Source organism: Benincasa hispida, chromosome 9 (assembly GCF_009727055.1).
Source record: "Benincasa hispida cultivar B227 chromosome 9, ASM972705v1, whole genome shotgun sequence".
Taxonomy (NCBI): Eukaryota; Viridiplantae; Streptophyta; class Magnoliopsida; order Cucurbitales; family Cucurbitaceae; genus Benincasa; species Benincasa hispida.
The window spans coordinates 85,823,828-85,835,043 of NC_052357.1; the positions used below are offsets into that span (position 1 = coordinate 85,823,828).

At 33.6% G+C, this 11,216-nt stretch overlaps 1 protein-coding gene across 1 annotated transcript; it reads right to left on the reverse strand.

The window, feature by feature from the left end:
- Positions 1-584: 584 nt before the first annotated feature.
- On the reverse strand, positions 585-6,427 carry LOC120087014 (probable dipeptidyl-peptidase 5). The gene is made up of 18 exons (XM_039043858.1): positions 6,046-6,427; positions 5,671-5,858; positions 5,454-5,558; positions 5,311-5,382; positions 5,003-5,150; positions 4,818-4,900; positions 4,680-4,735; positions 4,309-4,445; positions 4,094-4,184; positions 3,941-4,006; positions 3,641-3,863; positions 3,132-3,233; positions 2,619-2,704; positions 2,396-2,518; positions 1,696-1,765; positions 1,508-1,599; positions 1,092-1,196; positions 585-1,007 (listed from the first exon to the last, which is right to left on the reverse strand). Exons 1-18 carry the CDS (start codon positions 6,246-6,248, stop codon positions 927-929), a joined length of 2,031 nt encoding a protein of 676 aa, XP_038899786.1. The 5' UTR covers positions 6,249-6,427; the 3' UTR covers positions 585-926.
- Between the last annotated feature and the right edge of the window lie 4,789 nt (positions 6,428-11,216).

Below are 11,216 nucleotides of genomic sequence, written 5' to 3' on the forward strand. Positions count from 1 at the left end.
AGAAAACATTTTTCATTAAGATACAAGCAAATTTGTCACCCTTTCTTACTCACTCTCGTGACTCTCGCTGTTGCTCTCTCTCGCTCTCGAGCTTTCTCGTTGTCACTCTTTTTCGCTCTTTCGCTCAAAACCCTAAACCCTTGGTAATGATCGTTATTGTTTTTGTTATGCTATTTTCATACCTTTTTTGAGACCACGTTCCAACAAACACCAATGAAACCACGTTCTAAAAAAGTCTATTTCATTCTAAAAACCCTGTTTGGTTCCGGAAAACTTCATCCTAGAAAATCTCGTTCAATAGATCTCGATTCAACAAAATCACAATTCAAATGATGTTTAGATTTTAAAGAACTCGCTATTATATGTTTAACGTGTTAATGATTTGAGATTTTAGACAGATGATTTCGTGAAAATTGTCAAATCATTCGTATACTGACAAACAATCACATCACGATGGAAGATAAACAACGAGAGCGAGATCCATTGTAGCGAGAGCAAGACCAATTTCGTGAGGAGTAATTCTTGTAATCTCATATCGTGATGACATCAACGGAGAGTCGATTGACATTTTTTTTAAAGAAAAATGGTCATATGGCATCATGAGCCCAAATTTTAGGTCATCGGCCCAAATTTTCGATTTAAGTGCCATATAAGATTTTGAACTTTTTATATATAATTAATTCCCAACATATTTGACTATTTTAAAAACTAATGGATCTATACCATATAATTTCTGAATTTATACGCCAGGGATGTCCAACCCTCTTAAGAAAAGTGTAAGAAGACAGTGGCCGGCATCATATATTTGCGCCTAGGACTTGTAATTTTATTTATGAAGGCGCATAGTAACTCATTCGGTAGCATAATGTTGCAGTTAAAACCGACCAACATCGAGGATTTTAAGGAAACGGGGTGATTGGACTGATCTAATCAGCAACTTGAAAGCGTCCGACCAATCTTGCAAAGAACAGCATTTGTTGTTCCAACGTAAATTTTATATTCTCGGCCTGTTCAAAGACTCGAGATTCAGCTTGTAATCTCCTTGAAGAACTAATATTCCAAACTGACTAGCAAGATAGATAAAAGTGTACCTTGCGAAAGCCGTGTTGTTCTCCTTCGTATTCAATTAAAGCTACAGGGAGGCCCTTCTCTTTCAATGCTTGGTAGATCTTACGAGCTTGAATAGGCGGCACAACCTGAACATTGTTCGAGTTAAAGAAGGGAAAAAGAAAAATGAATGTTAAATTACAAATTCGGTCCTTATAGTTTGAAAAAAGTTAGAATTTAGTTCCTATCGTTTGATAAAATCTTACTAAATAGTCTCTATAGTAGGAACTATTTACGAAAAATTTATCAGACCATAGATATTACTTGTGAAGTTTTACCAAGATATAAGGACTAAATTTTAAGTTTTAAAACCTTAGGGACTAAATTCTAACTTTTTCGTACCCATAGGAACCAAATTTGTAATTTAATGCCAAAAGAGGGGGTAAACTTGTAGGCTTACTTTGTCATCCAATCCCTGGAACAAGATTAATGGACAAGAAAATTTTTCAACAAAATTAATTGGCGACCTTTCATAATAATCTCTCACACCTCCTGCAATCCAGAAAGTTGAATCAGGCACTAAAAAGTAGTTATGGGATTCTAAAAAACTCAAATCGAGATCCCACTCTATATTTTTCCAACACTCACCAACAAGGTTATCGATATAATGAGATTCAAATTTGTGCATTTCATCCCTCAACATGCGCAAGTCAACTATCTGTTCCAAACAACAAAAATAGACCGTAACAAATCAAGGATTAGTTTATTAGACAGGCATCAAATTTTCAAATGTCATATTCCATTTGAACATAAGTACTGCTGGCGTAGCCTATTCACTACATCAACTGCCTTAGGGCGTTGAATTAGAAGATGGAAATTGAAAGAAACTAATTTAAAATAGAGCCATTTTTAGATGAAAAAAGAAAGCTGGTCAGGTTCGTAAGCAAACCTAACAATGGAAATAGATTGAAATTAATGTCCAGAACACTGGCACAAAAATCTAAGAGGCAAACTGGAAAAATCAAATGTCTTTGAACTTTGAAGTAATAGCGTAAATCACAACGGTCACCTATTTAACATGTCTCATGGCTGACGAAATGTGCTATTGTAAAAAAAATTGTAAAGTTATTCCGACTTTAGCACAACATCATACCAAGACGATTAGGACCTTGTCTTTTTCGTGCAAAGCACTTAAACAAAAAAGGTATTACACAATGTAAAAAGAATACAGTTCCTTCACAAAGAGATGCACCATATGTGACACAATCAAGACATCATTTAAGAACTATGCTTCGATTACTCTTATTATGATCATGCTTTAGAATCACATATATGATTGTACACTTACACCATACAAGGAAGCTCCTGCCTTGAATGTATCCCTGAAAGCAAGAGCAGCTAGGGTAGTGTATCCCCCAGCAGATTCTCCAGAAATGCATAATCGTTCTGCATCAACTACTCCTGAGTCGACCTACACAAATACACATCAAATATAATGCTTTGAACATATCATTAAGAATTGATCAGAACCTTCAAAATTTGAAAGAAAATAGATGTCAAAAATGAGCCACCAAATATCTTGCACAGCTGCAACAGTCATTGACATCAACAATTCCCCACTTCCTCAAAAGCCTTTCTCGATAGTCCCTCCCATAACCTTCAGTAAGAAATGTAACCTCGTGATATAATACACTGACATAAAAATGGACCTTCTTTCTTCAATAAACCAAACAAACCACAATAGTTATTAGGATAGGCATATAAGTCAAATGGCACCCCAAATTGACTATTGATGCAGATGAAATGAAAATAAAAAGTATGATGCACAAGTACCATCCACCACTCACACCAATATAACTCACTCAGAGGGGACCAAGGCACATTTGCTTCAAGAATATCTAATTGAAAACTTCAACGAGGCTAACAATCCAAAATACATTCATATCATACATATATTGTAAATATGTAAAAAGCTGAAATTTAACATTAAAGAAACATAGTAACGACATTGTAATGAGAAAATTTTACTATTATGTTAAAATTCAAAAAACTTCTGTAAAATAATAACGCACAAGGATACATACCAGAACTTCCTCCATAGTTAACACTGACAAAAGCCCATCCTCGACTAGTCCAATACTGAACTCTTAGATTTAATATTCCACGCGATTCATCCGTAGGGCCTCCTGTAAGAACTCATACATAAACTGTATAAACAAGGAGATAGCAATACATATCAGAACTAAAAGGTGCTGGGAACAAAAGTATAGGGCATTAATTATGCTGCTACTTATGTCCTGTTTAATAACAATTTCATTTTCAATTTTCTGTTTAAAATTTAGACTTGTTTTCTAACTGATTCTTTACCATTGTTTTCATATTTTTTTAAAGAAACATTTGAATTTTTATTCAAATTTTAAAACAAGGTAAACTTCTCAAATATTTTTGTATGATTGTCTTGAATCATAGTTCTTGCCATCTGAAATGCACCTACTAATAAAATGTCTGTTTTTTCTTTTTATTAAAAAGATCAAGAACAAATTCACATTGCTATTTTGCCACCATGGTCAAATTTAAGCTGTCGGGTACATACCATGGCTTTCCAGCAACAACGGAGGCTTTTCATCCTCACTAGAATGGTAAATGGGATTGAATGGTGGATAAAAATAGGCATAAGCCTTTTCACCAGGCACTTCTGTTGCAAATTCAATGAACTTTGGAGTACTAAAGTATGACTTATACGTCAAAATATCAGGCAATGATGACCAGATAATAGTGAACTCAGATACTTTCAAGCTTCTATCTTCGAGAGTAACCTACACAAGGAAGAACCATTGGCGAGATATGCAAAATCAAAGGTTAAAAAGGGAAAATGAAATAGTAGCAACATTACCTTAGCAATTGATGGTGGATGAAAGGCTGACGCTCCCTCCACGTAAAAACAATTGTTCCCAACAGTCTGCAAATGTAAAAGATGCTCCTCTTACATACCACTCACAAGCAAAGTAGACTTTTATGAGAATAGAAGAGCTGGTTGTGATAGTACAATATTATCTATATCTGAGAAGGGAATATCAAGCAAAGATGGAGAGCTTTGTCCATCACCCAGAACTCCAAGATAGGACCTCCCATGTTGCCTGAATGAAATGGAAAAACAATGGCCTTGATGAGAAAAATTATTATTTGATACACATAATAAAACATGAAAAGTCATGAAAAATACAAGACAATGCATATGCAACAGACCAAAGTTTTGGTTACCTATAGCTACATAGTATATAGTTTTCTCCATGATTGCCAGGTAAGAAACCATAAGAATTTATGCCAAAAACCCAAGATGGTCGTGAAAACTCCGCATTCAAAGAATAAACTGGAGACACCTCATTATCTGCCTCAAACTAGTTCCCGTGACAAGACAAAAGAAAGAAAGGCTGAGTTACCAATATAGTTATGACTTGAGATATAATTAACACACTCATTTTGCTTAATATAATCAACATAAATATGAACAATTGATCCTCTATGCGCCAAATTTGTTGAGTGTGATTACATACTATTTCTTGGGACCTCTTGGCAAGATTAGTGATAAAGAAGGCATATCATTGAAGCAAAAACTAAAGAAGAAAACATACCCATTTGTATAGATTCCAGAACCCATTTTTCCTATCAGTAACAAAAAACAATTCTCCTGAACATTCAAATCAGATGAAGTAAATGTGAGAAATGGGGGAATGAAACAAGTTCATTTATCGCATGGCATAATAGAGTACCCTCAGAGGACCACTTAGGCTCAGTAGGTGACTCCACTAGCTCTGGATCACAACCAGCAACACAGACACGCTTGTCGATTTCACTGCAGAGTAGAAGTCATATGAAAAATATTGACATTTGAAGCAAAGATGTCAATGCAGTAAGAAAATAATATCCGTAAGGAGTCATTAAACCTTGAACTCACCCATTCTCAGAAAAGTAACCAACCCAAAGCTCTGATTTATCCCATGACATGTTAGGGTGATGCCATTGGATCCATGCAATCCGTTTCCCTTTTGGATCCACTCGAGGAAAAGCATAAAAGTCACTTCCCTCAACAAGTACCTCTGGATCTGAGAATTATGTTCAAACAAGATGCAAAATACAACACAAATCATCAGCAAACAAGAACCCACCTCAGAAAACTCCTACATTTAGGTTCCTCTTCTCATACTAATACACATAATTAGCATCTAGCTTTATTTTGTCTGAAACAACACGGATCTTCTTTACCTTCTATAGCCTTGCCTTCAAGTCCTACAGATACAATGGTCGTTGTTGGACTTGAGCTACTATTGCGCCGATCTACCAAGATTGAAGTAAACTTTTAACATATAAATTTATCTTCCATAACACAATCATACAATAATATCTACCTTCCCGTACAGCGATATAACGATTGAAACGTAAATCAAACCCTCCATCAGCATAACTGACTAACGGTCCACCATAATCGGGAGTAAGGGGTCGAGGAGAAGAATCTGGGATCAGAGAAAACGCAAACTATAAGAAATACAAACTTGAAATATTGAGTTTGCAAGGTTCGATAAGTTCATGGATTTAATTGTTAGCATAAATAAACATTAGGCATACCATGGGGTTTAACTGATTGCTTATATAGTCTCTGATCCTCGAAATTAGAGAAGACTATTGTATCCCCAGATACCATGAAAGCACCACCGCCGTACTCCTGTGCAGTGGTCCGAACTGAAAACTCCTTCGGAGTAATATCAATAGTCTCATCGCCGAGCTTCTCCGGTTCCATGACAAGAACTTCCCGCCTATACCAATTTAACATGTCTAACTGAAGATTAATTTTCACTGAAAACTAATTATCGAGTAATTAGAACAAACAGGACCATCGGTCTTCGGAATTTCAAAGCAAAACTAATTTTATTACCAGTTAGAATTGTGTGTAAGGTCTTATTACAAACAAAACGTAGATATAACGACAGGCACAATCCATACCCAGATTCAGAGGGCCGTGATTCGAGCCAGATAAGACGACCAGAACCATCAACGGCAGCACCGCCGATTCGCTTGGAGGCGCCGGACACAATGTCAGCGGTGATCGGAGACTTCCATGAGCCATAGGGTGCAGTGATTTTCTCTAGTTGGTTAACTACTTCCGGGACTTCCTTGCTAACTGAAGATGAGACAGAGGAAGCCATTGTTCTTCTCAAACCGGTGATTCAGTCGGTATCGCCTATCGGTGCGGAAGTAGATGAGAGAAGTTAGCGACCGCCGTTCGATTTGGCCATTGACATCGTCGTGTCGCGCCTCGATTTGAGGGGGGAAGAGAATAAAAAATTCGGGTCCACGTGAATTGGCATTAGTATCAGAAGAGTCCAAAGCATAATATTTTCGTACTCAGGAAGCAGCTTGCTGAAGGTTTTTATGGGTTCTGGTAATGGAATTTTTTTGTCTTTTTTCTTTTTTTGGGTAAAACATCAATTTTTACACTAATCTTTTAATTTCATCCATTTTGTTAATAAACTAGGCAAGTGTTGTAATTTTAAGAAACTTCAGCTAATTCACGTCACACGTACTGATTTTTACAAAAATAAAATAAAATATTCTACATAAGTTTGACCCATATCAAATTAACTATATAATAATATTTCCAAAATTCATAAATTTTAACCAAAAAAAGATAATTCTAATGTTGTTTTTTTCTCTAAAAAGAATTTAAATTCGACCTAATTTTAACCAGAAAGTGCACACTTTTTAAATTATAAGGTTAAAGTTCCAATATTTATTTAAGCTTGTGGTTAAAATGGATAAAATTTAAAGGTTTAAAGTTGTGAGATACTACAACAAAAATGAGTTTTCATTACTCTAAAAAAATGTTATAAACACTTTTCCCAACTCTATTTTTTAGTACTTGAATCCACCATCAAGGAAAGTATATAGATAGATAATGAAAAATTAGTCATTATTGGTTATTTCATGATTTTCTCATTCGGTCAACAATAAACATTTATTGACATTTATTACCATGTAACATTTTCTATGACAATTTCTCATTGTCAACAAATAGGTCAAAAGTTGACTTTTTCCAACATATACCTTGACATTGAATATTCATCACAAAAATAAAAATATTGACACATTTACAATATCAATAATGTCTTAATTGTAATATTATCCAAAAGTCATTGTTCCAATGTCATATAACTACATATCATGACATTTGTGAAATGTCAAAAAAATATTTTTAATGATAGATCTATTTGTTCCATACCTATTATTACAACTATAATCTTTTTAATTTTGAGACAAAAAATGTACACAAACATAATTATGAACTTTTATATATAACAATAGAGTTTGTATCATTAATACAATGGAACTTATACAATAAAACTAATAATCAAACTTTGGTTAAGTTATTTACAAATCCAGTAATTACAACTAAAGTGTTGGCATTATCACAAAAAAAAAAAAAAAATCCATAATTACTGTTAGGTGGGTTTCCTTGCTTCAATGAATTGACCCAAGTAAACAAAATATTCATTTTAGAATTTGACTCAATAATCAATTTCAACAATAATAACAATATACATGAGTTATTTACAAAGAAACTAAATACAACTAAGTGTTAGCACTATCCCAACAAAAAGCCACATATAAATGACTTGTTTTATGGTGTCCTCATTTTAATGTGTTTGTTCAATCCCCGGTAAAAAAACAAGAAGATTCATTTAGAACTCAACTTAATAAATCAATGTCAACAAATATAACAATATTCATAAGTTATATTGTTTTAATGTGCGCAATCTTCCCAACTTATTAAACATAAAAAAAATGTATAATATTTAAAAGTATTGATGTCATTACATTTTCCATCTACTTACAATCCAAAAAAAAAGTCTAATTCGTGTCACAATATTGAGCCAAAATATAACATTCATAATACATAGTACAAAAAAAAACATCCTAGTGAAATGTAAGTCTCTCCTAGTAACGGTGTTATATAGAGAGTCTATTCATTTCATGGTTTGGTCTTATACAAACTCTTTGTATAGAATACCCCTGTTTGCATGTTTCCACATGAAAGATCGGGATCAGATTATTTGTAGCACTTTACAACAATTGTAACATCTACGAAGCAGATCATATTCATAGTATCACCAAGATAAGGTTGTCAGGATTGATGTCGTAAATCTCCCTGTAATCTCGTAGTTTGTAAATTTTGTATAAACATATTGTTATTAATTAAATAAGTGTTATTTTATAAGCATATACTCAATCCAATTAACTAAGATCCGAGGATATTTCATGTAATTTAAACAAGTATGTAGAGACATGCAAGTGAATTTTGTATAAATAATAACCTAAATGATTTGTAGTAGATGGATAAGGCTAGGTATTTTATCCTAGTGACACTACGGATACGACCCGCTTTGTAGGTGTTACAAGTGTTGTAAAGTGCTACAAATGATTTGATCCTGCTTATTCAGGTGGAGACATGCGAGCGGGGGTATCCTATACAAAGAATTTGTATAAAATCGAACCATGAAATGATTAGTCTCTTTATATAACACCGTTAATGATACAGACTTACATTTCAATAGGATGACCATATATTACATGACCTGAATCTTGAGTAAGTTGTGAACTCCTACTCATGAAACAGTCCTTTGATTTGTATAGGTGAGAGTGGCTAGATTGCCAACTCAATATGCCTACCATTTTGGGGATTCGTCTGATTGGAGAGTTGGGAACACAGCTACACAAGAAGAAATTCACTCCTTCCTCGATGCAGGGGCAAGTAGATAAATTGCTCCTTAAAGGCTGATTTCGAGTCTTGAACATAGTGGCCACACCCTCTCCTGACCTGAGAAAGGCTTGGTCATAGTGGGACTATGACTTATTGTTCATTAGAGAAATAGTAGTACTTAAGAAGTTAGATGTAACTATAGGGGCAAAACAATATTTTGGCCCAGCTGTACTTAGCAATTTGTGAAGAGTCATCGCACTATTGATTGGTTATATCTAATGAACACAAAAATTTATTTGTAGTGCGAAGAGTGCAGCTGTCAAGTGACTGATAGTTAACGGATGTTGCGTAATTAATTAAAGAGTTTAATTAATTATCCGAGTATTGTTTGGAGCTTCAATCTACAGGTCCATAAGATCCCCTTTTGTAGCTTAACATGGATTTAATCGAGGATTAATTTGAAGTGTTCTAATTAATTGAGGGAATTAATTATATATGATATAATTAATTAAATTGATTATATATGCGATATAATTAATATAATGTATTTGATATATTATAATTTAAGGTAATATGAGAGGAATTTGAATATGATTCAAATGCCAATTATATGAATGAGATTCATGTAATTAAATATAAATATGATTTATATTGAGAGGAATAAAATATTTGGATATGATCCAAATATCATTTATATAGATGAGATTCATATAAGTGGATTTAATATAAATGTGATTTATATTAAATGTCATGTATAGTTGAGAGAGAATAAAATCTATAGTTTATGTTGTATTTGATGCAATATAAAACCATAGGCTATATGTTATATTTGATATAACATATAGTGTATATATATAATAAAGTAGTTATTATATATATATATATATATATATTCTATTTTATTAATTTAATTGAAATTAATAAAAGGGAAGGAGTTATAACTCCCTCCCCTTATTCTCTCAATGGTATTACGTGGGATTCAAGTTGGTTGAAAAATATGATATTCTTTCTCAATTCACCCCCTGCAAAGAAGTGTTCTTTCTAAGAAAGACACAGAGAAGAACAGTTCTTCTCATTCGTCTCCTCCTCTCCATATTTATCCTTCTTCCAAAGATTCAAGCAAAACCCACAACTCTTGCTTGAATCCTTCATCCCAAGAGAATATAGAGGGTTCGCGAGTGGTAGTATCCGTTATTGAAGAAGGAGATCTGTGTGGAGAAAGAATTCCATTCGTGGCATGTACGAGAGATTACTTGAAGAAAGAGTTCTTCAAAGATAAGGGTTTCTGAAACCCTTTGTATTTGTTTAAGCATGTTGTAATTTTAAAGTAAATGCATATCTTATTGTTGTTTTACTCTAAAACTTTATATTCAATAAAAATGGAATTTAGAACGATCTTTGCTTCCGCTCAAAGGATTTTTATCGAAAATTTCCTTCAAATGTACCCAGCCTTATCCATCTACTACAGACCATTTAGGTTATAACTTAAACATGATCCATCTGTATGTCTTGACATACATGTTTAAGTTCCATAAAATAACCTTGGATCTTAATTTATTGGATTGAATTAATGCAGTCTAATCGTCAAATAAAATACCTCAGATTTTATTAGATAAATAATTTGTATTAACATAACAACAAACCACAAGATACACTAGATTTAGGACAACAATTCCAATCCCACTTGTCCAAAGCTGGTGAAATGTATCAAAATACAATAAAAGACGAGTGGAAAAGTAAAATATCAATATATAATATAAGGTAAAATATCAATGTACAATATAATAAATTAGGACATATAATATACCCAATAAAATCTCCCACTTGTCTTAGCTTAGATGACTCATAGCTCGTATACTCAGACCCTTCAGGTGACCCTAAAAAACTTTAGCCATGAGAGCCTTTGTAAATGGATCAGCAATATTGTGCTCTAAGGCAATTTTTATGATGATCACACCTCCTCATTGCACAATCTCTCTAATAAGATGATACTTGCACTCTATGTGCTTTCCACGTTTGTGCCTACGAGGCTACTTGGAGTTTGTCACAGCACCATTGTTAACACAATAAAGTGTGATGGGCAATGAAAAATTTGGAACAACTTCTAAATATGTGAGACATTTTCTGAGGTAAATGATTCCTTTAACAACTTCACAAGCAGCTATATACTCAACCTCCATAGTGGAATCTACAAAAAAAACATTGCTTAATGTTGCACCATGCTATAGCTTTTCTATTCAGAGTGAACACTGATCCTGATGTGGATTTTTTTTTTAATCCTTATCAGTCTGAAAATCAAAGTCAATGTATCCGGTAAGGAACAAATCTTTAGCCCCATACACAAGCATATAGTTTGTCATTCTCCCAAAATACTTGAGAATAGCTTTAACTGTTACCCAATGATCAAATCCTGGAT

Coding starts and splice junctions, on each gene's coding strand:
- LOC120087014 (XM_039043858.1), bottom strand. CDS start 6,248: ATGGCTTCCTCTGTCTCATCTTCAGTTAGCAAGGAAGTCCCGGAAGTA. Junction 4,185..4,308: donor TATATACTATGTAGCTATAG/GTAACCAAAACT, acceptor CATTTCATTCAG/GCAACATGGGAGGTCCTATC. Junction 3,234..3,640: donor GTTGTTGCTGGAAAGCCATG/GTATGTACCCGA, acceptor GAGTTCTTACAG/GAGGCCCTACGGATGAATCG.